The 27,012-nt window shown below is 45.9% G+C and overlaps 1 protein-coding gene across 4 annotated transcripts; it reads left to right on the forward strand.

Moving 5' to 3' along the window:
• The first annotated feature begins 1,700 nt into the window (after positions 1–1,700).
• LOC106482359 (MARVEL domain-containing protein 3-like) lies at positions 1,701–25,962 on the forward strand. 4 transcript variants are annotated; one of them, XM_067292399.1, is made up of 4 exons: positions 1,701–1,768; positions 2,892–3,047; positions 11,756–11,925; positions 25,076–25,962. In XM_067292399.1, the coding sequence occupies exons 2-4, from the start codon at positions 2,932–2,934 to the stop codon at positions 25,780–25,782; spliced, it is 993 nt and encodes a 330-aa protein (XP_067148500.1). In that variant the 5' UTR covers positions 1,701–1,768; positions 2,892–2,931; the 3' UTR covers positions 25,783–25,962. The 4 variants fall into 4 exon arrangements, with proteins under 4 accessions (XP_067148500.1, XP_013795387.2, XP_067148503.1 ...); XM_013939933.2 differs by lacking the exon at positions 1,701–1,768 and adding an exon at positions 10,851–10,922 and having other exon boundaries at positions 2,995–3,047; positions 11,756–11,909; XM_067292402.1 differs by lacking the exons at positions 1,701–1,768; positions 2,892–3,047 and adding an exon at positions 24,344–24,415 and having other exon boundaries at positions 11,841–11,909.
• The last annotated feature ends 1,050 nt before the right edge of the window (positions 25,963–27,012 follow it).

The following is a 27,012-nucleotide window of genomic DNA, read 5'->3' on the forward strand; positions in this document are numbered from 1 at the left end:
AGAAACTCAGATTAAGAAGCACTAAAACACTCCTGTTGTTTCACCATCTCTGCTATGGGGATGACACCTCCAAGAAGGGAACAGTAGCAAGTAACTTGTAAGTAGCAACATCTCAAACTGCAACTTCACATTAAGGCTTGAGTTAAGTTAACTGCTCATCGCTGCCAAGAGAGGTACCCCTCTCCCCTCCTCTCCTTTCTTCCCTCTGGGACGTGTGCTTCCGCCAAGATCTTGCTCCAGCACACATTTAATAGCAGCCCAAAGCCAATTCAACTCACTAAAACAGCAGAAAGAAAATTGTTTTTGGCTGGCAAGTGGGCTGAATTGGCTTACTGTGGGATCATGTGAGCATCAAAGCTGGTGCAAGGCAGAGAGAAGAGGAATTGTATGGCTGGAAACAGGAACAGTAACAGAAAGGCCTAGGCAAGGTGGGAATGGGAACCAGCAAAATAAGCTGTTAATACAGCTCAACTGGAGCAGGGAATCACAGTCTTGCTGTGCTCTAGCTATTTCCAAAATGCATGTCTAATAGTCAGTTCCTGTAGCTATCTCCTCATTTCAGGGACAGCAGTTCCTCAGATGCCCACATATTATTTAAAGGAGATTTTGGATTTAGGCCTAGAATAGAATTACACTGTAACAGTTGCATATTTTAAGCCCAAATCCAAGAGGTGCTGGTACTCAAGCGTGCTGCTGTATAAACCCTGGAAGGAAAGGGATTTCCTGGCCCCATCACTGTGAAGGGTCTGCCTCTGTAGGACAGCACCATGGGCCTAGGGAAGCTTTCCAAAACTCATATTAGCACGGCACAGAGCCACATTCACACCACCATCCTACTCTTGACACCCAGATAACTTTTGCATGAGACTGAGCAATGAACAAGTAGTTCATAGCAGTACTGGCTCGCATGTCTGCCTCAGGCTCTGTGCAAAATAGATATATCTCCAAGAGCTTCTGAAAAGCATTTATTTTTAACCTGTGGACAATAAGTATCCTGAGGGGACCAGCATCTCATTCCTTTGCTCGGGACGCTGCTGTGTTTCTGTTCTCCCACATCACAGGCTTGCAGTGAGGAGATGAGATCCCCAAATGTCCACATGTTTCATCAGAGCAAGGGCTTTGAGCAGAGCACCAAGAAATGAGACAGCATTCATTCAGGTGGTCGGTTATCCACAAGTCAGCTTTATAACACAGGGAAGTTGCTTACCTCCCTTTCCAAGCCATTAGCTGGATTAATTGTCTTGAAATAGCTTGTTCCTACCCACTTGCTTCTGGGAACAAGTTTCCTCCTTTTTTTTTTTTCATCTTCTATCCTCCAGCTGTTTTTTTCATACCCTAGGACTTCCAACCCTAAGCATCGCAAGTAGAAGAGATTAACTTTGTTTAAAAAAAAAAAAAGTGATTGGTGGGGGGCACGTGTTTTTTTTTTTTTTTTAACCTTCTAGTTTTAAATTCTTGCAGGATCACATTTACCAGATCCTTCCTCAGCAGCCAAGAGAACGAGCCTCTTTTTATTAAATTAAACGACAGTCAGGACTCTCGCCTCCCTCCCGAGAGCGGTTCCCCCCTTCCCCCTTCCCCGCGCCGTGCGGCGGGGCGGCGCGGGCCGAGGCAGCACCTGCTCCCGGGGCGTGCGCGCACCTGGGCGCCGCCTCCGCGCCCGCCCCGGGGAGCGCAGCGGGGCCGAACCGGGCCGAGCCGAGCCGAGCCGAGCCGAGCCGCGGGGCCGCGCTCGCAGACGCGGCGGCACCGGCGGCGGCTCCGCGCGGTGAGTGCCAGGGCGCCCGCGGCTCCGCGGCGCTTAAACCCAATTGCGAAACATAGCTTCCCCCTCCCCAGGGCACTTGGCTTCGGCCTGCACCGAGACGCGGCGAGGCGGACTTGACTCTTTTCCGCGGGGACCAGAAGCTGCCCTTAGACATAGTTGTCGGGCTGGTGCCTTCAGCGCGCCCGCTGTTCGGGACAGCGAGGCCGAGCTTCCCCCGGGGAAGACAGTGTCTTTGTGTGTCTGTTAGCCATAAAAAAAGTCGGCTCCTGTATTTCATGGCACCCTGGGGAGGCAGAAGGAAAGTCCTTAAGCAGGGCCTTAACTTGATCGGTGAAAATCAAATGAGCTACAGGCACTTCTGCAATAATCAAAAAAAAAGGGTGATTAGGATGGTAAATAAGAACAAAGACTGATTAGATGCTCAAACTCTGCCTTTCTGTATCTTTTGGATTTGGACTTAGGAGTACTTCACTTCGAAGCGTAAAGACACTTTCTGGAAATAACATGCCTATAATGTTTAATACCAAATTATCAAGGATGTGTCTTCTCGCAAACTTAACTGCATCTTGACATAGTTTTCTCATATCTAACACTTTTCCAAATCACAGGCCTTCTGTAATCCTTCTGTCGGCATTGATGTGTGCCCTCCTCTCAGGAAATTATAATAAAGGCCACATCCTGCATTTTCAGGTTTGCCCTGGAGTTGGTGGCAATTATATATGCATGCTCATGCAAAGAACTGATGTTTGCTGTGTTTAATGTTATATTTAAGAGACAACATTAGAGAAGTCTAGATTTCATACTCTGTATGGATAGCATGTGTTAACTGTGCAGCAAAGATGGGGGGCAGTAAGAGCAGACCTAGTAAATAAATGCATTAAATGTTGAATATAGAAAAATTATGATTACTTGGTGAATGAGAAAATGTAGAGAAAAACTTCCTTCTTTAATGTAGTTACTTTATGTGTAGTTTAAAGGCCTTTACTTCCTTCTCTTCTTAAGGAAGCCTTTACTGAATCTTGAATCAACGTGACAGGGATGTGTTCTGCAAGTGTTGGTCAATGAATAACTTAAATTAGAGCTATAAAATGAACTCTTTTTTTTTTTCTTTCCACTGGCTCAGGAAGCTATTTCAGCGAGAAAGAATACGCGTAAGAGAAAAGATGTCTTATGCTGGGGGACAATACAAAGATAAGCAATGCTTGTACCACAAGAACCATGGATCTGATAGATATAAGGAGGACAGAAAAGCCAGGAAACCATACCCATGCGATGGAAGGTATGTCTTTACCACCCTAAAGAAACACAAATCACAGCAGGCCTATGTCTGTTATCTTGTTTGTTGTTTTTAAATAACGTTCATATTACAGTAGCATTTATTCAGCCTTGAAATCATGCAGCATGATCATGCCACATTCAGAATCAGGAAGCTATTTTGTACTTCCAAATTTTAAACAATTTTTAACCTTTTTCTTTGTACTGAGCTCCAGGATAGCAGTAGAATAAGAGGGGGGCAGACAGATAGGCAGCCTGACACAGGCAGAGATACGAATTTCACAGGGTTGTCTGGGTGAAGTTGGGTCACAGGTATTTGAAGGGTGGCCATGTTGTCTTAGCACATGTCCTGAAGGGGTTGCTCAGCAGATGACAGCGAGTGAAGGCTTGCCAAATTTGCACTGTTTAAGTGAGGATGGTTTGTGACTGAGGCTGGCACAGAGACTTACTGAACTCTCGTGTTGGCCTAGCTCAGCTCTGAACAAGTTCATACTAATCCAGAACAAACAGGGATTTAAATCATCCCAGTCAATAAATTAGTACCTGTTTAAGTGTCTAAGGCAGTTTGTGGCACTAGATAGCAGGTCAGGCCCTGTCAGTACAATAAGCAAATCAACAAATAGAATGGTTGGTGTGAAAAAAAAACTCTCGGGATATTATCCTTTCCCTGTCAGCCTAGCCAGCCTGCAGGGTGTCGGCACTGAGTTCAGGCTGTTTATGTTTTCCTTTGGGGGCATGTTAGTGACTACAGGGTAGGAGACAGATGGGTAGCTCTAAGCACCAGTAGCAAGCTAGCCATGGCAGTAAGGCAGTCAGCATTCCCATTTAGCCTCTGGAGGCACGACTGCAATGTAGGGCAGCTTACGAATATAGGCAAAGAAGGGGAGGAGGTGAATATCATTAAGATCAGAGAAAAGCTGAAATACTGAAGTCCTTCCTGATAATATGCATTTAAGCAAGAAAAAAAAAAAGGCTGAGAATAGAAGTAATAGTGAAGAGCATTGCATGGACTGGAAGGAGTACTTATGACTAAGTATAAAAAGCTTGGATGATGGTAATGCTAGTGTATTATGGAAACTAGCTAATGATTTTTTCTCCTGTCTCGTAGTTCATGAAAAATTAGAGAAAAATGGGAACAAAGGTCAGCCTAAGAATCATCCCCAAAGGCTGAATGACTGTCCTTAGTAAAAGGGGTAGTCAGGAGGGGATATAGTTAAATCATCTCAAACATATTAGAAGTAAGAGCAGAAAATGCCAGTGATGTATTAAAGATACTTTTCCAGAAAAGGGATTGTTTTTATAGCATCACTTAAGCAATGTATGAAGGATAGCTGTAAATTAAGTCACCATTTCTTAGCAAAGCACCTCTCTGTTTTTTTGGTTTTTTTTTCTCTGCACCATTAATTATAAAGGACAGAGAGTGAAAATTGGTGGAAGGACCATAAAGGCCAACAGACTGCCCCTGTATCCACCCGGGGCTAGAGAAAGGGGAGCTGCAGTCACAGATTCAGGATAGCTGTGGAGACAGTTCTCAGAGTCAAGTCAAGAATCCGGGAGGCGCCAGCCCTCACTGCAGCTGGTCAAAAAACTTTTCCATCAATTGTTTTGACAGAGTTTGGCTTACCCTAACAGCATTTCCCCTGCTTACCTCCCATGAAAAAACAGCTGCTTTTGTAAGGGAATTTCAGTATTTTGTTGAGGACTTACAGACATCTTTTTGGCCAAAAGAAAGAGACGGGAAGAGTTTTGTGAGAGCTGTAATTTGGGTGCCTAGTGCTTTCATCCTTTATAAGCAAGACTCTAGCCAGAGTGTCTCTTTTTCACAATGCATTTGTGCCTGAAACTCCTGCCCTGCTGTGCCTGCTCTCATTGCTGGTGAGGGAGCAGAAGGAGTTGCGTTACTCTGAACTGGAAAGTCCTGGAGGAAAACAGGAGCAAAGGTGACCAGAAGAGGCAATTGTGAGAAAAACACATCTGAAAGAAAGAGGTTTTTTTCTTTTTTTTAATCATACTCAGTTGCTGAACATCAGGCTTTTTTTTTTTTTTTCTTTTCTGGCAAGTAGCAGGATACAATAGAGAGAAGCAGCTGCATCAGAAGTACCAAAGGAATTGCTTTCAAGTTAACTGGAAGTCTTATAAATCACACGGCTTATTTAATTTATGTGACACAGCTGCGCAGGATGCTTTGGTGGTTGCTCAAGACCCAGGACAAAGGTCAGAAAAATCAGGAATGTTTTGGCCAAAACAGAGATGTTGGCAACTACACATGGAGATGTTAGGATTGGTCTTATTGTTGAACGTCTTAATTAAAATGTAAAAACTACAAAGAACATGATTTAATGTGGATGAATGAGATAATATGTGTAGACTGAATTGGTGGGATTGGATGAAGATAAACCTTAGTGAAGTGCAGTGAAACTAGGAAACAAAACTACAGTTGAGGAAAACGCAGATCTGTGGTTAAGTAATTCCTCTCTCTTCTCCCTCCCCTCCTCTCTCTTCTCCCTCCCCTCCTCCTGTAGTCTGTTTCCAGCGCAGCCCTCCTGTGGTCTTGGGAAGGTTGTGGACGAGTTTTTTCCTGCCACAGAGTGCTAGAGGGATTCCTGCTAATTGGTGTTTGCTGTTTGGAGGTGTGAGGAGAGTGTGTTTCTCCTCCGGGAAGTACGTTAAGAAAAAGGTTGAGTTTCCTTTGCAGGTGTTGGACCCTGAAATTTTTGGGCGGGTTGTGCTCTTTGAGCCGCCAGCAGAGCAAAGTTGCAGTGTGTGGCCTGTCCCTTTGACCGGACAGACGGCGCTCGTCTGGTCTGTTGCTTCCAGCTGTTGACTGCATAAGGCAGTCCTGGAGTGGAGGTTTCTAAGTGAAGCAGGCTCCAGTCAAACTGCATGTAGCCTAAGGGAGAGCCTGTGTGGGAGCGAGAGCCTCCAGCTGTGGTAACATGAGCGAGTGAGTGTGCCTTGGCTGTAGAGCTTGTAGGCAGGTCGAGTGTCCGAAGCAGGAGCCTGCTAAGTACTGCATGGCTTTGCAGCTGCCTTTTTCCCCCTGTGTCTCTTCTTTCCCCTTGCCAGCCGTCAGCTTCTGCTTGTCCGCTGGAAAGTGCTCTCAGGTGGGTGTGCAGGGGAGAGCTGGCCTGCAAAGGCATTGTGGGAGGAGCAGGTGAGGTGGAGTTGCCCAAAGACCCTGGGAGGTGGAGGGAGAAGTCACTTGATGTGTTCTGGTGCATGGACAGACTCTTTTGTGGGGTGCCAGTGAAGTTTTTTGTGGTGTTTGCAGCTCTTATGCTCCGTGGGGCAGTCTGCGAACTTCTCTCTTCATGCCTCCCTTTCTGTCGCGGTGTGTGCTGAGCACCGTGTCAGCCAGGATTGCCATCTTTTCCTGAAGAGAGCCTGTCCCTGAGAAAAGAGTGTCCCTGTCAAAGTGGTGATGCTTGGAAAGGAGCCCCACAGTGGTGCCCCTGAAGTGGTCAAATAGGTGCCTTAAGAGGTTCTTGGAGGAGAGTTCACAGGAGAGTGAGTGGGGGCAGCTGGCCTGACTTTCAGGTGTGCATAGCCCAGGTGGCTGCTGAACTGCTGCATGAGGTGCTGGCTGGGGTGCATATATGTGTGCGTGTGTGTGCGCGCTTGCGTGCGTGTTCAAGCCTCACAGGTGATATGTATGAGAGCCTCGGGTATGTGTACTTCAGGCCTGGAAAGATGGGTGGTGTGAGGGAGGAGAGCAGGGTCCCCCCCACGGTGCTGCTGCCAAGCAAATGCTGCGGTGCTGTGTGGAGGGAAGAAGCGGGGCTTTGGCCAGAAGGCGTCAAGCCTGAAGCGTGAGGAGTGCTTGTGACTGGGGTTAGTTCCTAACTGGCGTCCCTCCCTGTCTGCTCCAGAAGGTGATGACGTTGAGGCTTGTAGCCCTGAAAGAGACAAAAGCAGCACTTCTGTGGAGCTTTTGTGCCTGGAGGAAGCGGTAATTCTCCATTTGTTGGGTCTCCAAAGTCATAGCGTGCACCCCTTTGCCTGAATGTCTTCCCTTTCCCCACGGAGGATTTTGTCATCTTGCTGACTGCGTCCTACTCAAATGCTCCTCTAGTGTATGCAGGCCCAGGGCAGTTTGGCATGAGGAACGATGGTTGTGGCTTGCCGTTGTCTTTCGCCGTGCCGCAGCTCTCCTTTCTTTTCCAAGATGAGTCATTGCTAGAGGCCTGGGAACCTGCAACTGGCTCATAGGTGTAATGGCTGAAATGCGTGGCAACGACTGTTCAAGCTGGGTGGTATGCTGGGGACACAAGCAGCTCAGCTCCGTTTGTATTGCAGACGAGCCCGTCGTGCAGCTTGTGTTGCCCCTTTGCTGTGTGGACTCTACGGCCCAGACTTGAGCACCTGAGCGCCTTCATGCATTTTCCCGCCAGTGGCGCTCCAGAAGTTAGCGTCAGGTTTAGCAGAAGCATAGGGAGATGAGGTTACAAATGTAGCACGTGAGCAGCTGCATTCCTGGTTCTGCTGCGTGCCTGGCTCTGGAGCAGGACACGGGGCATGTGTGCCCCGTGCTCTCTGGAGAGCAGGGCTGCTCCTGGCCAAGAGCTGCCTGGAGATGCAGCTGCAGGCCTGTTGCTCGTGGCTGAAATGGTGTCCCAAGAGTCGTCTTCCACGGCGTGAGTCTTGCGAGTTGCTCCTGTATTGAAAAAGCATTGGTGAAAAGCCCCAGGGAAGATGGCTGCAATGAAGGGAGCCTGTTGCTTTGTGTCCTTTGCCATTTGTCTGTGAGGAGAAAAGAAAGGGGAAGGAAGAGGAGGGGGGTGAGCCACTGGTGTCCCTAGGCCGAGACATGCCTCCTCAAACCAAGAGCTGTTGCGCTTGCAGTTTTCCTCTTGGGTGCTGTGTTGTGGTTTTGGTTGGTCGATTGGTCTGTCTGTAAATGGGTATATTTTTCCTCATTTTTTTTCTCGTTCCCTTGGCACTGACTTTGCGAAGATGGGTGCTGAATGAGCTAGGAGGTCTTTTGGGACCCAAATGACTTTGCAATGTCTTCTGAGCCCAAGACGGAGTCTCTGACCGTCTCTGTCACACAAAGTCAGCTGTGACATGTTGTGCACTTGGGAAGGGGGAGCAGGTAAGCTGTGACAGGTGTGCTGACACAGTGTTGCTGCGACATTGCAGCAGGTTTGAAGAAGTCAGAGGGCCATGGGGAGCTGTCTATGGTTGCCCGTGAGGCAAAATGCTGTGTTGCCCTTGGAAAGGCAATGTGCCATTGGTTGGGGTGGGAAAGGAGGCGAAATGGCAGCAGCGTAGAGGAGGTGGTGGGTGGCAGCCAGGGGGTTCTGCAAGGGCGAGCAGTGCCGGGCCCCAGCTGGGAGCTAGCACTGAGGAGCTGTGTGGCCACGTAGGCCAAGGGGAGAGCAGTGCATGTCGTTTGCCCGGAGGTTAGCAAGGCCCGTGACAGAGTCTCCTGCAGCCTCGTGGTAGCCCCTGGGTGAGGCATGGAGGAGAGAAGTGGGCTGCAAGGCGGGTGGGCCAGTGTCTTGCAAAAGGCAGGAGGAAGCGCCCCCGAGGGGCAGGTGCTGACGGTGTTGCTTGGGGTGAGTGTTGGGGCTGATGCCGGTGAAGGTGTGAAGGAAGGGCTTGGGTGGAGGTGGTGAGCAGGGGGCACCTCCCGCCGGGTTGTGGGTGACTTCAAAGAGTGGGGAGGGTGGGAAGGCCGTTGTCTGATGCCCTGGAGGGGAGGGTGTCTGCAGGCTGGGGAAGTGTTCTGGCAGAAACCTCGCGGAGCGGAAGGGGAGGGCACGCACGATCTGGCCGGCACCTGCTGTGGACCAGCACCCCTCCACCACGCGGCCTGGGGCCGGGCTGGCTGAGGAGCAGCTCTGCAGAAAAGGCCCTGAGGGGCGGTGGTGGTGGCAGCACAGGTGTAAGAGGAGTGGCGAGCGCACCTGGAGGTTGCTGGAGGAGAAGGCGAGCCTGGGTGGTGGTGGAGTGCCATGGGCAGGTGGGGGAAGTGATAGTTGCCCTTTGGGCCTCTCTTGTGAGGGGGGCGCGTGGAGGGCTCTGTGCGTTTTGGGCTGCCCGGAGAGCGCGAGGCAGGCGGTGCCATGGTGGCAGGAGGCGAGGGGCGGGCCCGTGGGCTGAGGAGGGGGCTGGAGCCCAGGATGCGAGGAGGAGGCCGATGGCAGTGCCTGTGCCGCAGGGGCAGCCTTTGCGTGTGTGCAGCAAAATGACGGGTGGGAAGGATGCGAAGGAAAGGGGCCCTCAGCCGCTGGTTCTTGGCCAGGAGGGCATCTTTCAGGCCATAGGCCCCTCTGGCTGTACTTGGCGCCCTCTTTGGGCGCCATCACAGTGGCCTGCTGCTGTCACCAGTGACCTCACTGCCCCTTGTCCCGGGCGGCATAAAGGCGCCTGGGCGTGGGGCCCAGCTCACCGAGCTTCTGGCTCCTGTAGCGCCAAGGAGACTTGGAGCAGGCAGGGTGCAAGGAGGCCGAAGGGAGCTGCTGCACCTCTTTGGGAGGTGCGTTCAAGAAGGCTGCCATGCGGAATGGCCGGCAGGGTGGGCCTCCGCGGCATGAGGGCGATCCTGAAGCAGGCAAACGCCCGGTACCACCTGAGGACCCTGAGAGTCACCACCGGTGGTCGCACGAAGAGTGTCGTGGAGCCAATGGAGGTGGACCTTCCACAAGAAGCTGGGGTTCAACCAATGGAGGTGGACCGTCCGCAAGAGGCTGGGGTTCAGCCCATGGAGGTGGACCCTCCTGAAGACTGTGTGGAACCAATGGAGGTGGACTTACCGGCAGCAAAGCGGGCACGGCCCAGCATGGCCCTGTGTGGGGTGGCCTGGGCAGCGGGGCGTCGCCATCATCCCAGGAGGGCCACAGCCTCTCAAGGCCCTCTGCCTGGGCCCAGTGGCCCGCGAGTGTTTCGCCCGCGGCCAGCAAGTAGCCAAGAGCGGGCGAAGAAGGGGGCTGTGCCCAGGCGGGGAAGGAGGTGTTAGCCCAGCCCGCCAGCACAGGGTCATGCGGTCATCAATAAAAGAGCTGTTGAATTTGCAGTCTTGCGTGAGCCTTCCTTTCCTGCCCCACAGTGCGCCCACCCGCCGTCGCTGATGTGTGCAGAGGTGGGATCTCTGGTGGCCTGAGCCAGGGAGGAGAGGGCCTGTCTTCCTTGGGGCTGTTGTGGCGGGGTGACAGCAGGAGTGTGTGGGAGGGGCCCCTCAGGTCCTAGGGGGCCTTGGGGGTGTTTCTTTTGATCTGAGGAGGAGGAGGAGGCGGTGAGTGGGGGCTTGCTGCCTTGAGCTCCTTGTCCCTGCGGCTGCCTAATGGGTGGCTGAAGCTGGAGGCCGAGCCTTCCTGGGTGGGGGTGCACAGAGCCTGAAGAAGAGAGGCACCGAAGCAGCTGCAGAGCGAGTTGTTCCTTTGGAGAAGCCAGAGGCTTTGCTTGTGGCCGTGATCTCTGCAGGAAGGTGCGTTCTGCTTGCCTCCGTAGGAGTCGTTTTCAGGATGGGGCTGATTTGTGACGGGTGTTCCACGACTTTGCCCTCTGCCTGGCGCTTGGGAGGCTGCCTGTGGTGCTCCGTGCCCTGTCTCTGCTGCCCGACTCTGGGTGTAGCTCCTGGGACAAGAGGCAGCTGTGCCCGGAGCTGCTGCTTCTGCCCATGCCTGGGACTGGTGTTCTCCAGAGCTGCTGTCACTGTTGCCTCTGGGGCTCTCTCCCGCTTTGAAGGTGTGCTGGGCACTTGGGGTTGTGTTTCAGGATGCTGCGCGCTGGGGAGGGTCTTCTTGCGGTTGCTGTCCAGCTGGCATCACCAGCCTGCCTCTCCCTCTCTCTCTCGATGGTGCAGGAGAAGTCAGCTGTGTGGTCCTCAGCCTTGGAGGTGCTTATCCATAGAAATGCAGTGAGGACTCGTGAAAGGGTGGGTGCATTTCCTTTGTGCGTACGGGCCCTCTAAGGAGACCAATTTCATCAGAAAAGGCCTTTTCGCTTTGCTTCCCTTCTCCTTCTTTTCGCTTTGCTTTCCTCCTCCTTCTTTTCTTTTCCCTCCTATGTCATTGCAGCAAAATGAACAATTCAGTTTTGGGATACACAAATGAAGACACTAATCAGAGACACAGAAATGGTTCTTTTGTTCAATTTTAGATTCCTCTTCAAATATTGTCAGGCTTAAAGGGAGTTCAGAAAAATTGAGAAAGATCTAAATAGGCAAATATTTTTCCCGCTTTTAAAATCTTTATCTGTTTTTTTTAATGGCTTCCTTTCTTTTGAAAGGCATCTTTATGAGACACAGTAATTGGAAATACAAAATTGACACAATGTTTACCCATAAAATAGTTGTGCTACCTTTAAGATTTATTATGTGAAAATGTCATTTTTTTATTCTCTGGGCTGCTGCAGACTAGCTAAAAACATTTGTTTTTCATGAAAATGCTGTTGTTCCATGTTTATGGACAGAAGCTCCCCCCACACTCTTCTTGCTACCTTTTGCAAGTGACTCAAACAATTCAGCCAGCCTACTCAGTGAGTACACAACTTTCCAAAACAGCAATGAACGATCAAGTGCAAATGTCCTCATGAACATTGATTTATGCAAGAGTTTGGGATATTTGCTTTTGAAGCATGCAAGCAAAAAAAGATATGAAGCAAGCTAGGTGGTTCCAGTAACAGGAGTGTCTGCCAGTTTTTCTTGTTCAAATATTCAGGAGAGAACATGACCTAATTAACATACATTACCCTTTTACACCATTGCAGATCAGCAGAAGACATCCGGGGTTGTCAGCATGCAAGGGCTTCCACTGTTTCCTCCGACCCTTACCATAAAACCTCAGGAGCAGCACAGGAATATTTTGACCCACCACCGCAATGTTATCCTTCCAAGGAAACGTTCTCGATGAAGTGTTCAAAGGTATGCACAACAAGAGGTATGTGAGATCCTTACTGCTTGCTATCCACTCCTCTCCTTACAAAGGCTGGTCTGGGCATTGGTTTGTGTGTTCAAAAGCCCAACAAAGGAAAGCTAGGGGAATATTTAAAAAACAAACAAACAAACAAAACCAGGAGAGTTAAAATTCACAAATGGCATAACTGCAGGTTAGCAACTAGTTTTAGGCATCTAAAGACCAGATTTACAGAGGTGCTCAGATATCTGAAGATGCAGCCAGTAGGTTGATTTCCTAGAGCATCCGAGTGTGTCAGGCGCCTAACCTCTCAGTTCTTGCAGCAAAACTTAACCTGTTGCTGACTGGTATGATTCAGGAGTAAAATAGATATTTGCATCTCTAGGCTATTAAATTTGACTGTTAAAGCTTTGATGCTAATTCTTGTCTGACACATTCTCCTCAGACCTCTTATCAACTCTTGATTTATTCTAGTCATAACTGGTGTATCTTTATACATCAACATTGCGGGAGGCAAAACCATTTTATGGACATGAATCCGATGGAACAACTCTTGAATAACAACTCTCATTTTTTCCATAGTTAAAGTGACTACCACATGCAGAGAAATGAACATTAATGTGGGAGGCAATCAGCCCTGGCGCTTAGTTAACTCATTTCCATAAGCTGAAAAAAAGTGTAGCTAAAATACCTCCCATTTTTAAAAGCTTTCCTCTTCCAGGACAGGCAGCATTCTCACCTTGTTTGTAGGAAGAGCCTACTGCAGTCCAAGCTGAAACTTGCAGCCAGGTGCAAAGTCACTGGTCAGAGTCTCCAAACAGCTGTACAGTGTTCTCCAGCACAGACAGAAATGAAGACTTTAGTTGTTGGAAGTAAATTAGAATACGTAACATAATCTTAATTCTTCGTTCTATGAAGGAAAGATAAATGACACACTCAATTTGCTTTTAGTATTTCTCTATATGTGAATATGTGAGCAATTTTAAGATTGAGCTTGAACTATTTTTCTCTTATAAATATGCTGTAACTGCGTATTTGTGTGCAGTTTGTTTTTTCAACTTGAGGACATTTAACTACAACTGTTCAGAGAGCATATTTACTGATCCAGAGCTGTGTATCAGCAGTTCCTTCTTCAAAATATTGAATAATTTTAACTTGTTTCAGAGAAGCCTTAAAAAACTCCAAGTCTTATTTTATCATAGCTTTAGAAAAATTAAGTGGCAAGTTATTTTTAGCTTTCAGTTAGCTGATTAGATAGATTGATGGATAACTTAATGTGACTGGGTGTTTTCCCCCCATTTGCTTCACATTATTTCAGTGCATTAAATATCATTAACATTTGCAAAACATCCTAGTTTTGGATGTATCAGTTGAAGATGATGCTTTCACTGCCACTCCTCCCCCAGTATTACTCAGTATTTTCCAAAAGTTTAATATCTGAGCTTGCAGTGGAGGCAGGGGAGATCATGTAGAAAATAAACTCTTTTTATTAGCTGTTTTATTTCAAAAACTATATAGAAATTGAAGGTTGATAAGATTATGAAACTATCCCCTCCCACCACGCACACATTTAATTTTTGTAAGTATCAAGATTTAGCCGAATTTCCTAGAACTGTTTTGTAGGCTGCTGTATTCCCTGCAGTCAGAGAGTAAATGTTATAAATGAAAAGCTGCATGAATTGTTTAATAGGAAGTCAGCTACATGTGAGCTACAGTTTCTTACAGCACAAAAATTCCAGGAAGCATCTATTTAACCATCTATCTCTTCTGCCAATGATCTATCATTGCTCTGGTCAAATCTCCCTTCCCAACCCCCTCTAATTCCAAAATAAGTTAGTATCAAGCACGGTAAATCAAGTGACCTACCACAACCTTTTCCAAAGCAACAACTGAAATGTGAATCTTAGTCTCTTACTATGTATCTCCCTATGTATTTATTTATTTATTTTCTTTTTGGCCCAGCAAATATACTTACGCTCTTTGTGCATGTTGGCCTGTTTGGGAAGCTAGAGAGCAATTCTAAACCATGAGAGCTCTCAAAAGTATTTGCCTCACCCATATGTATTCTCTTCATCCATCCTTTTCCTCAACAGTATCCCAAAAAGCTAAAGAAGTTGAGTTTAAAAAATAAGCAGTTATTTTTGTAGGGATCCTTCTAACACCTGGGCTGCAAGCAGCAGCAGAAAAAAGGAAATTGTTCTCTTATCTTTCGTTATTCTCTTTCTCCCTCCCCCCCTCCCTCTTCCCCCCCTCCCTCTTCCCCCCCTCCCTCTTCCCCCCCCCTTTTTTTCCCTACAACTGCATTAAGAACAAAATGCAACAGTAATGTAAATGAAAGAAACTGATACTGATCCCGTTTCTCAGGAGGGGTGTTCAATACCATCTCAGAAACTTCAAACTGTTCTGCTCCTTTTTAATCCTTTCATCCTGAAAACATAAGAAAAAAATCTATTAAAACATTCTAAGAGCAATGCCTATTCTAAGCAATTTGGGTAGGATCCCATGGATAGCAGTACTGGATCTTACAAGACACCTAATTAGGTGTCCTGTCTAACAATTTACCATAATGCCAAAGCCCCAAATTCAGGAAGACTGTAGGAATTAGGATGAATGGAGAGTGAGCTGTCCTCTGGAGTACTCTCCCAACTGCAGATTGTTGGAAATTTCTGAACTAATTAGCAAGAGCAAAGTCTTTCCACTTCTATGATCAGCCTGTTAGCTCAGCCTTTTGAGATGGGCTGACCAGAACTGCACTCAAAATTCAAGATGTAAATTCCCAAAGGAACTAAACAGCTGCTCAATGATTCTAGGTTTGTAGTCCTATTCTAATGTCTCCTAGCTTTTGCTGTATTGTTTGACTGTCGGTGAACACTGATGTTTTCAGAGAAGTATACCTGCTGTCTTTCCTGAGTGGAAATGATTTATTTAGAGCCCATCTGTGTGATCTGTCTTTGTGGGAGTGTTTGTGTACATGCATCAAGTGCAAAGGTGCTTATTAAACACTGATTTCATTAATTTCCCATTCAATATCTTGAGCTCTCACTAGCCTACCAGTTTTAGAGTTGGCAACCATGAACAATTTTGTGCAACTATTAAAACACTCATATCATCTCATTTTTCAGTCTCTTCTAAAACATTAATCTGTGCATCTACCTTAGTGTTTTAGTTCAAATCAGGTGTGCGCTTTTGAACTGAGTCTCTTATGAGTCCCCACGTACAGCTCTTGGGGTCATGCTGCAGAGCAGTCTCAGGATGTATGAGCAGGATTCCTTTCAGAACAAACTAAATGAGAGGATGAGCTATAACTGCTAGCAGATGCTCTGTCCTTTGGACCAAACTAGAACTAGAATGAAGTGCTTCTCACCCCCAAAATGCAAATAGTATGGGCCCTAGGTTTTCAGCTCCAAATGTTTTGCTCTACAGATCCACTGCTGATGTGGACATGGCTAGTGACTGTCAGGCAGCACAGGACTAAGATTTGACTCTTACTTCCATCTGTTTGAAAACCAATGATTTTTTCTTAGCCTTTACTTTCCTTTAACCACTCCTAATCTGTAGGAGGATCTTCACTTTTCTCTCTTAGGAGCTTGTGTCATTAAGAGCATTTGGCCAGAGGCCTTGTCATGAGCTTTTTAGAAAATCAAATACACCACCACTTGGATTGCCTTTCTCCTTATACTTGCTGATTCTTTCAAAGGACTTCCCTCTAAGAAACTTCTGAGTCTTCCCTGCTGTGCTGTCTTTATGTCTAGTTGCTACCTGTTCTTCCTCACCAGGAAGTCAGACTTGTGGACCTGCAGATTGCTAATTGGAAAGCCACCAGAAACACAGGATTTTGCTGCCTTCTGTTTCTGTAGTAGGGAAGGAGACTTAAACAACAGGTTATGGACTGGTGTCTTGCTGTCTAGGAATCCTATGCAATTATAGGGGAATTGGAAATAAACTATCCCTGACAGAGACAAACTTTTCATCAACTAAGGAACTAGTGCTTGCAATAAGTATTTTCTACAGTTTATATACATAGTGTGTGCCATTTAAAGCAGCACAGATTGAAAGCTTGACAAAATTTTTAGTCTGGGGATACTTAAAAAGAACTGCAATTCTTTCAGAAGAAATTTTTCAGCTTGCTGTTCGCGCTTAGTGCAGTTAAAGTTTCTGTAGTTCTCTCCTCAGAGTAGGAAAACTAAACTAGTTATCACATATTTGCTTAGTCAAGTTCAGTGCTTTTAGCTACCAGAGGGAATGAGAAGTGTTCAAGGCTGGCTGCCATGATGCTTCCTTCACCTTAGAGTAAGCAAAATGTGAGGCAAACCTGAGAGGAATTGCTGATCCTAAATCAGTTATAGACAGTTGGCCAACTGACTTCAAAAAACTTTGGTTTTATTTTTATGATGTATTGGTGTGAAAGAGATGGAGCAATGTGATTGTGTGACACTGCTTCCTTTAATTTTGCTTAAACAGTCAAAGTAAACTAAGTTTCTCCCACCTTTGGTCAGTATCTGATTCAAAAAATGCTTGCACTTTTGCCTTGTATAGAATTGTACTGTGCCAGTCATAATTTCTGTACTATGTAACTTATTTTTTAATTCTTCAACCCACTTGGCATTAAAGAGAGACAGCACTAAAAAGGTTAGAAAGAAGTTTGAGGGGGAGCAAGTATAATTGAATCCCTGTTCTCTGATGCCATGAATACAGCTTAAACAGGCACCATGAATAGTGTCAGATTTCTTAAGCCTATTGTAGGCGCTTCCAAACAATCATGTCTTTAACCTACTTTCTAAAATCCACAGTTCTTATAAAGCCTTGAAACCAATTTCCTCTCAGAAAAAGACAGCATTACAGTCTGTAACAAGAAAAGTCTCTGATTTCAGACATAGCCAGGAGGAAATATCAAACTAAATTTATTTGGAGAAGAAAATAGAATTAGGGAGCAACAATGACTTTCTGCAGGATATAATCATGCTTTAACAAGCCAACATTAATTCAAATGTAAACATCCATAAGCTTTTGTTTTCACAAACACAGTCCAAATCTTTTCCTGTAGCCATGCATGCTGGCAAATACTCATAGACTGGAAAAAATACTGAGGTGAAAAGTCACCCTGAACACAGGGATCAAACTAGTAGACATGGGGTTTGAGGTGTGCCGTAGTTCATAGCCATTATACTGATACTGTGTTGCAGTATGATGTCCTATGTCATTCTTCATGGTCAGTTTGACATTGGGACAGGAGGGGAAAAATATTTTGCAGAGCACTTGGGTCACTTCCAATGCTGTGGAGAAGCTGGGGGAAAATAGTCTGCAAGAGTCACTGGGCTGACATAGACAACCTTCTGTAATTCCAGTTGTGTTCAAAGGCATTGAAGGGTCATTAAATGTATATAATGCAGGTAACTGTGGATGAAAACAGGCATTTGAAAAAAATGTTCAGCAGTGAATGTTAGCTCTTTCCAGCAATGTGGTCTGTAGGATACATTACATTTGTGTGGAGGCAACCAATTGGATTAGAACCTGCTGTATTTTTCTAGTTACCATCTTCATGGTTTGCCTCTTAGCCTGTTGTTCTTAGCTGTTTTATAATGTGCTCAAACCTGCCGTGCACTGTTCATGTGGCAGTTAAATTCAAATTAGTTCTGCTGTTAAGATGGAGTAATAAGTTTCTGTAGAGTCTCATTTATAATTAGTTGGCTTTCCCCTCCTATCTGTTACAAAGCATATTTTAAATACAGTGTGACTAACAAACAGACTGAATTTGCCATCAGGTTTTTTAATCCTGTAATTGGGAGGACATTATGCCAAGTAGTGGGAATTGGACAGAGCTACACAGATTAAGCTAATCCAAATTATTCAAAATGCTTAATTAAAATTGCACTGTAACAGGATCCAGTGCATAGCAGAGCTGCAGGTAGCCTTCCAGTTCTGAATTTACAAAGCATTTCATTTGGAGGTAAGGCTTGTTAGCTGTGAAATACAAATAGCTATGAGCATTTAGCACTACAACAAGGTGAAGCAGGGCTACACTAGCCAGAGATGCTACATGTTACCTTTAGCAAAGTGGCACCTGGCAGACGTGTTGTCCTGTCAACATACGGGACTTCACGTTGCCCACGCCTCTGCCAGTATCTTTCCCTGCTACCTTAGGTAAGCCATCCCCACTGTAGTTCTCCCCTCTCTAAAAGCAGTAGCGTGTACATTAGCACAGCCCTCAAAAGTGGATGTAAACAACTGACGCAAAGTTCATGCTAGCTATTAGGTCTGCATTAGACACTAGTCCATGGTACCATTCCCTGCTGGGAAACCTTAGTCAGGTCTGCTGTCCATTAGTGGAGAGCAGGATTGCGCAGTGATCACCAGCAAGACCATTCTCTTTAAAAGGCAGTTCACGAAGCTAGTCACTACAGCAGACTGACTGGGAGTTTTCCTCTGGTATATTCAATGTAGCTGTATTTCTTGAGAAGGTGATCTTAGCTCACTTAAAGGAAGAAAAAAGAAAAAACAAAAAAAATCCCAGTCAGGAATGTTGTTCACCAGGTATGACAACCCACAATCTATAAAGTGAATGAGAAGCCCCAGCCCTCAAGTTCCCCCGACCTGACCTAGCTTCAGCCAGCCTGTGCTTATTGAAAGAAAGAAAGAGCAGTAACCTCCCTGTCTTTGTACTTACTAAAGGCAGTTCAGTTTCAGTTCAGATGGAAGGAGTGGCTATGGAAAGTTGGCATGATACCTTAGCACAAGAGTATTTCATTGTTCTCTGGACTTATTTATTTATTCATTTTTAAAGAACTCTTGCAAGTTTGTTTTGGTACCAAGGTATTTAATTATTACTTGAAAGAACTATGGGTACATCAGGGAGAAAAAAGATCGTTTCCTGAGATGCGGAACACGAGGTGACCTACTGCCATTTCAAATACATCTAAGGCCTTTTACAACTGTTGTATTGAAATTAGTATGACCAAGAACTACAAGTTAATGCAAGACCTTTTGCTTCCCACCTACTCCAAAATTCTGTAAGATGCCTCTTCCCAGGCTAACAGGAGAGAATCAAGAACATGCTTAGAAGTGATGCCTCTAAGGAACTACTAGAAAAAAAGATAGTAGACCAGATCTGCTGTTCCAAGGTGGGTTGTATTAAAGGTGTGTCTTGATGGCAAGAAAATCTTACAATGCCATACAGTGATGGGAAACTGTATGGGGACAGAGGCTGATGGACTGGTTCTACAAATTAGATCCAGCATTTTCTGTGAAAATTGGACAGTTCTGTTTAGAGAATGGAGGGTTTTTATTAAACAGAAGGGGGAACTGCCAGAAGCAACAGAAAGGGTAAGAGATCCTTGTTCTCCAGAGGGCTGAAGTTATTACCCTATGGTTCCCTGCCAGCACAAAGCAGCTGCTCTCAATGATCTGGCACTGAGGCACGAACAGTAAATATCAGAGGTAGCATCCCTGTGCCCCACAACTTAGGGGTCAGCGGGCAAGAGGAAGAGGTTGTGGTGGTAACCATGTCTGGCATTGCCACCTGAGCATTCCCAAATGTACCTTTCCAAGATATAAATACAGCCTCCCAGGCTGTGGCCAGCAGGGCTCGTGTGTAAGTCTGGAGCAGTGCGAGCAGACGGATGGTGGGCAAGGGGAGGACCAGTACAGGTGGGACAGAATGGTAAAGGCAATACAGGTTGGAACAAGGACAATACGTCTGGATTTGAGCACTCTGATTGTGAACTTAAAGCTTCTCTGAATCACTAGAAACAAGGGTGATCATCCTTTGAGGTTTCCTATTGGAGCAATTATCTTTATTAACGAGGGACAACTTGTTAAAATATAGTACTAGTGCTTTTTTCTAGAACACATAAATCACTTCATTTTCTTAGTTTTAAACTATTTTTTTCCATTGATTTCCAGTAAGAAAGACGCATATTTAAAAAAAAACAAAAAAAACACCATGTGTTGGGTGCTTATATGCCATGTAAATTTAGTTCCCTTGGGTCCTTTGAAAAGCCAAGATTCAGTGAATAACTGGTGGCATTGCCTAATGTTTGTGTTTTGGGATTTTTTTTTTTTTTTTCCTTTGAACATTACTCCATTAGGGAGATTTTAGCAAAACTTGGTGAAAGCCTAAATCCCACCACTGGCTCAAGAATAGAGATCTACACAAACAGCAGGGGTATGGGGACTTTGGGGGGTGGGGGGGTGTTTGTTTAAGATAAAGTTGTCTATTGTCCTGATCCTGCACCACTGAAGTTGACTGAATTCTTGTTATTGCTTTAAATAAGAGTAGGATCTTTCTTTGCACCTGTGCACATAAGGGGAGTAAAACCATTAACAAGACATTTTATTGTAGTACTTTGCATCTAGATTTAATGTTTTTAGTCTGTTGCAACTGTTGTCTCTATTTCATTTCCCTTGTTTAGTTCTCCTTCCTTGTTTTGGCTCCTCCCCACTTCTGCCATGTTTTTGTCCCCTTCTAGAAGCAGAACAAAACCCCTCTTCCTCTGACATTTGTCTCCCCCCCCATCCTATTCCTCCTTCTCCCAACTCAGTCTAGCACAGCAGTGACTGAAGCTGTACATCGAGCTGTATTTTTACTCTCTGTGGCATGCAAAACCTGCACTGGCAAGAGAAATTCTGCATATGGGATCCTTTTCAGGACTGGCCTCTGCTTTTCTAAGTCACTGCATATGGTCAAAATGCTTCTCTGCTCCTTTGGGGGAAAAAAAAATTATCCATGAAAAACAGAAAGCTACCTAACCTGGGAGGAAAAAAAAAAATCTTTCAGTGAGAAAGGTTGAGAGAATTTTCCTCAGTCTGTAGCATTAATTCCTCTCTTCCCTTCTCCTGTAGCGACCCCTAATGGGGTGTGACATGGATGTGAACCGTGCAGGTTCACACACCAGTGCCCCAGCAGCGCTACCCCAGGCACGCCTGCTCTGGCGCTGGGGACAGCCAGGCGCCTTGGGGGCTCTCAGCTGGGCACTGCTGTTCCCAAGAGTACCCAGCCTGCAGAAGAGGCAGAGGGCAGAAGCGAGCCAGGAGCTTGGAGAAAAGCAAGCATAAAACATCTTAAAAATACATAGGGGTGTCAACTCAAGAGGAGGAAACGATAATAAAAGAGTTTGGGAGTCCAAGTGTAGTCAAGAGAGGAAAAAAGTGGTTACTGTGCCAAGACACAGTGGAGGGGGACGCTCTGAAGGCCCCATCTATCAGTCAGATAAAGTCACACCTACCTGTCCTGCAGACAGACTTTTTTGCCGGCTGCAGAAACACAGCAATAAGCATGAATTTACTATTTCACTTTATGTACATAACCACACTGAGATCCTGATGTCCAAACATCAGGGTCATCCTGCTGCAGTGCCTGGATGAAGACACCTCATCAGAGCCTCCAACATACAGGATATGAACACACAGTTGAATTACTGGTTTCCAAACAGTCAACCGCAGTTTTATGAGGCAGGGTGTGCAGATTTAAGAGCTTGCCTTTCCTGAACAGGAGAGTTTCTGGTCCTTCAGTGGTCCTGGCTGTGTTATCGCCCCTGCTAAACTCACACCAGCACTGTTGCTCATCAGATCCTTCTGTGACTCACTTTAACTTGCTAAAGCTGCAGGAAAAAAACAGCACACAAAGAAAGAGCTGAATACATTTCTGCTATTTTCGTTAACAACAGCTCATGGAAGGGTCTAATGTTAGGCCAGAGTGATTACGGGGCAGGGGAAGAAAGTGCTGACTGCACAGCTAAGTGTAGGAGCCATCAGATTAAATGACAGTATAGACTCAGAAGCATGGATTTGAACTCAGCCCTTTTTGCCCGCAGCGCGCTTCTTTACGCAGATCACTACTAGAACGAATTAGTTAGCAAGCCTTGACAGAGTTAAGATTCAAAATTTGTTAACTGTCCTTTTATTCTTTACTTCAGTCTGTCTATGCTAGTGTTTGTATTAGTACAGGAGATGATTGCACAACAGCTCTTAACTAACACAGATCAAGATCAGGCAAGGCTTTTGGGATACCCAGGTCAAGATTTGAACATACTGAAGGGCTTAATATTTCCATCAAAATCCTAATGATTGAACAAGACCTTAGAGATTGCTGTTAATTGTCTGTTACTTTCACAGCCCCTGCTGGCTCTCACAGTAGACTTGTAATTCACAGCTGCCCACTTGGGTCTACACGATGTTCATCATTTTAGGATTTTCTCTAATACGAGAGTCTTAGTTATTGCACATTCTTTGTAAGTCAACCTACATGTTCTTTGTAAGTCAACCTACATGTTGCAAATAACTGGTAGGGTAACTGCTAATGAGGCTCTCTCCCATTGTTAGTCACTTTAATCAACTCTATAGCAGGCTTATGCAAAAACTGTACAGGTAGATATAAAACCTGTCCAACCTGAATGCCCTGTCTCAAGGATTTCTTTAAAGCATGCCATAAAGCATCTACTGCTGCAGTTAAAAATACAATAGACCCATGCTGATCATTTTTCTCATCCTAAGCAACATTCTGCCAGCCCTACTCTCTTATTACCAGCAGTCAACTCAGTGAAATCAAGAGACTGCAAACAGATTTTGTGTGAATACGTAGGAAGTTCTGGACCAGTGTCATTGAGTATTGGGGTTATTTTCACACTGTCATAAACATAGGGAGGTTAGCAGCAGGCGCTAGCCACTCTGACAAACAGAAAATTGCCTTTTCTGAAGCTCAACAAGGTGACGTAGAGCAAAAGTGGATACTCAGTGGGGCAGAGCGTCTCACTAGACAGTCACAGACCAGAAGGAGGTTCTGAGGACAGAGGAAGGGAAAGCTGACTGGACATGAATTCCCATCTTTCAAGTTCCTAAACAGATTTAAAACCTTAAAAGGTAGGTTTCCATTAAATAGTCTTTTCTCCCTGTAAGCGGCCCCAGAACCACTTCCTGAGGGAGCATCTATGGAGTCAATAGTAACCCTGAAAGAGGGAAGCGGCCTGCTGCCTCCAACGCTGCTGAAGGGCCCTGAGGTCCTAAGGCGAGTTCCTGTTTTTGGAAGGCAGGTTGTACAGCTCAAGTGGTGTAGACACAGGATAACTGATCCAGTTCCAGTCAGTCTCCCACACTGCACTTTCAGAATGTTTTGAACAGCCCTGATTAAGCGATGACTCCATTACAATGACTCCATACCCATTAAAAACTTTGAGTCTTTTGGCTGCAAGTTTTAATTTGGTACAAGGAGCCCTGAATCCTGTCTCATAGACCAAGATTTAAATTTCTCCTTACATTAAGCTTCACAGATATTTCCTTTGATGGCAAAACCACTTGAATCCATTTGGTAACCAGCATGGTTGTTGAACAGCTTCGCAAAAATAGCTGTGTTGATATATAGTCAGGCATGTTGCCATGCAGAAATCAGGATCACCTCTGAAGAAAACGTACAGAGCTGCAAGAGTAGTTCCTCCGCTGTGGTAGCATTTTCTCTTTTCTGCCTGCTCTACCTCATTCTATTTCGGATACAGACTGAGTGAGTGAGTGAGTGAGTGTGTGTGTGTGTGTGTGTGTGTGTGTATACACACGCATATATGCACATACATACACCCAGGGAAGCTAGCAATGGTGCAACATGCTAAGCCTCGGCTATTGCCAGGTATTCCCACCGCTATCGTTGCTCCCCTCTGTGCATATAGGATAGTTTGCAGGGCAAAGCTGTGGATGGGTGCTGTACCTACCAACAACTCTAGCTGGCACAAGGGAGGGACCAGTCTGGGTGCAGGGAGAGGTGAGATCTCCTGCAGTTGCCAAAGGTCACTGTCAAACCACTGCTCGTGCCTTCCGGTGAGGAGCACCAAGCAGCAGCAGGAAAGCACAAGTTACCTCAGCCCTGTGGGGAGGGAACAAGAAGGACAAGAATATCTGAAAATACTTCATGGTGGCTGTCACCAACTTTCCTCGGTCAGAAGCATCTGGCAGCACGAGGGAGGAATTTGTCCTCTTCCACCGTGTGCTGCTTCAGCCCTTTCTTTTCAAGCCCGTACAGCCTTGACAGCAGCTGAGCCCTTGGTCAGCAGGGAAATGCCGTGATGATCAACAGTAGCAGCAGAAAATGGAAGTCTGTATGCAAGCCACAGATCCTGCCCCAACTTAAAGACAAATAAATACAGGCCCCTTCTGCCAGGCTTCTTACATCCTTGTCTGTCAGACTGCAGTGGGATAAGGCTCACAATTCAGTAATTAATTTCAGGACTTGAGGAGCAGCACATGTGATACACTGGAGGTTTTCATTTCCCAACTAGGCAACTCTAGCTATGCTAACCTTCAACATCAGTCATATTTACTAATCTTAGTCTGACCCCCTAGTGAGCTCTCACAGAATAATGTTTTATCTATAATCCATGCTGCTTCTGCCTGACAAGCAACTACTAGAAAAAATGTCATTTATCCAGATTTTTTTTTTTAATCTTGCTTATCTTACCCATAGCATGACATAAGAAAAGGAAAAGAAGAGTTAGCTCAGAATCCATAAGGCTTTTTCTTCTCAAAGTGGACATGGGTAAGAGAATGCATAAAGTTGTATCAAATTCACTTAACTTACCTCCACATATAAGGTGTTTTTGCCCCTTTTTTTTTCCTGGAAGTAACTGCTTCTTGAGATTTATTTTCTCTGAAGGAGATAAGGTGAAAGTTATACCTACTTAGATAAGTAGTTTAAGTTAACAAGCATGTAAAAATACATGAAAACAGATGTGTAAGTTAAAGCAATAAACAGACTTTTAAGGACCTAAATAACTTGCACAATTTTTCAAGCCATTAGAAGCTTCTAGGTTTTTGTCAGCTTTAACCTCAGCATTTTGTTCATACTGGTTATTTCTTGCTCAGTATATTTATGCCAAGTAGTTACAGGCCAAAATAATGTTCGCTTTCCTTGGCAATAACACAAGCACAGTAAAATTTTTATGGATTTTTTCCCCTTATGGAGATCCATTTATCAAGCACGCTGACAAATTAAAAAAAGTAATTTGCCCAACCTTTGAAATGTACCCATGAGAGCTCATGCTTCTTTTTTTTTAAAGGAAGTGCTCTTGGCTATAGCTACAGAAGAGCCTATCTCAGTAATAGTTTATGTTTTGCTCTTTATGGTTTTGGTGCACTTTTTTCCCCTACTTTGCACAGGACGTGATTTTGATGTCTATTCCCTTCTTTCTCCTTACAGGCATTTTGAAGTTTGTGGAAATCACGGTTAACCTCCTGGTGCTGATTTGCGTAGGTGCTGCCCAAGCCTCCGTTGCAGGCTTCACATCCATCGGGGGCTTGGGTATTGGCTCCTTTAACCTGAACTTGGCCTATAGCCCCTTTGAGGGAACCGAGCTGCAGGAGGTGAGAGAGCTGGACATGCAGTTCACTCAGATGAGAGCCCCTTGCGTGTATGGCGGAGTAGCCTTCAGCTTAACGGCAGCCTCACTTACCCTCCTCTTCCTTGTTGCGGGGACAAAACCCATCCAGCGCCTCACCGTGGGGCTGCTCGCAGGTGAATGTGCCTTCAACCTGCTGGCTGGTGTCGGGTACGTTGCTGCCGTCGGCCTCTACTTGCATTTTGTCATCCAGGTAAACTCGACGGAGGTTTGCAAGAGGCGGGAGAGACTGTACGCGCGCCGCGGTTATACCTCTATGAACTGCATGGTCCAGGGCAGCGACATGGCTGTCAGCCTCTTTGGTGTTGCTGCTGCCTGTCTGTACTTTGCCAGCTTCGTGGTTTGCATCCTCGCCATTCGAACCGTCCGGGCTTTCCAGAGCCGCACTGCCAAGGCTCAGGGCAGCCCTGAGAGCAGCCTCAGGGACAGAAGTGTCAGAGACCACCGCGTGGTCTGCAGGAGCTCTGAGAGGTCCCACAGTGTCCAGGCTCTTGCCACGTTAGTGTAAGGTCAGCTATGGGACTGTGCCAGAGAATAGCAAGGGACAGACACTGGATTTTAAATGCTAAACGGGCAACCAGTCCAACCGTGTATAGTGCAAGAAGATATCAAATCATGAAATGTAACAATACTGCTATAACATGCAATAAAATAGACACTTTGAGAGGAAGTTTTAACAAGGCTTTGAGTCAGTCTCTCAAGCCCCACTCTTACATTTAAAATGTGTTTGGTACCAATGTTTTCATCCTGCACAGAGCAAATCCAAACAGCAAGGGGCTGTTAACAGGTTGAAATCCCAGTGCTGCCAAACTGGTGTCAACAACCGCTTCCTCTCCTCTCCCACAACACGAGGAGTTGAGTACAGCTAACACAGGCAGGCAGCTCTTCAGAAAGGTCCTTGGACAGATCCTGGGCCTGCTGAAGCACCCTATTGACTTAAGTCAAGCTACTCACAAAGCAAAGGACACTCAAGGGCCTTTCTGAATCACAGCCTAAGCTACACTCCTGACCTGCTTTGCTCAGGCTAGCAAAGTGTTTTACCTTTCGACTCCCAGGGGCTGACACATGCTGATCATGTGCTCCCTAAGGAATTTGGTGAGAGGCACTAGCTGCAGTTTCCAAGGCAGTGTCCATGTCCTGCTCCCCTTCCCGACTGCATTTTCCCCATGCCACCGAGCACAGAGCAGCACTTGAGAGGCAACGCGTTCATTGGCTAGCAGCTTAACGAAGATACTGCTTCCTTCTGTAACCACCTAAATAAGGGCTGCCTTGCGAACGGTGCAGCCAGGGCTGAGCAGAGCCTGCGTCAGGAGCGCACTGGCTGCCACTGAGTTTTTTATGGGAACGCTGTAACAGTGACAAAAAACTGCATCCTTTCAATATCTAAACATGAAAAGCCTGAGTGAGCAGCAGTAATTGTCTACCCCCAGGGTTGAGAAAATAAATTTAAGAGAACATCTTTCAAGAGTCCTTTATTTGAGGCAGATGAAATAGATCACTGGACTTCATAGATGAGAGGGTGAGAAAAAAAGACTATTATTGAAGTACATCAAGATCTGTCAGCTTGTGAGGAGGGGAAAGGCAATTTTGATTCTGTTTGTGCTCTTTTTTTTCGGTTTTGTCTGGCTGAGAATCATTACCCAGATGTGGCTCTTTTGAACTGGAGTAAAGCTTTTCGTTGTTGTGTGTGCGCACATACCCATATATATATATTCCTGTTTCTCAAAGGATGCTTGAG

The sequence above is a fragment of the Apteryx mantelli genome, chromosome 2 (genome assembly GCF_036417845.1).
Source record: "Apteryx mantelli isolate bAptMan1 chromosome 2, bAptMan1.hap1, whole genome shotgun sequence".
In the NCBI taxonomy this organism is placed as follows: domain Eukaryota; kingdom Metazoa; phylum Chordata; class Aves; order Apterygiformes; family Apterygidae; genus Apteryx; species Apteryx mantelli.

What these genes read in the sequence shown, in the direction of transcription:
- LOC106482359 (XM_067292399.1), top strand. Translation starts at nt 2,932, where the DNA reads ATGTCTTATGCTGGGGGACAATACAAAGATAAGCAATGCTTGTACCAC. An exon ending in CCATACCCATGCGATGGAAG is followed by an intron (nt 3,048 to 11,755) that starts GTATGTCTTTAC and finishes ACACCATTGCAG; the next exon opens with ATCAGCAGAAGACATCCGGG. An exon ending in AAAGGTATGCACAACAAGAG is followed by an intron (nt 11,926 to 25,075) that starts GTATGTGAGATC and finishes TTCTCCTTACAG; the next exon opens with GCATTTTGAAGTTTGTGGAA.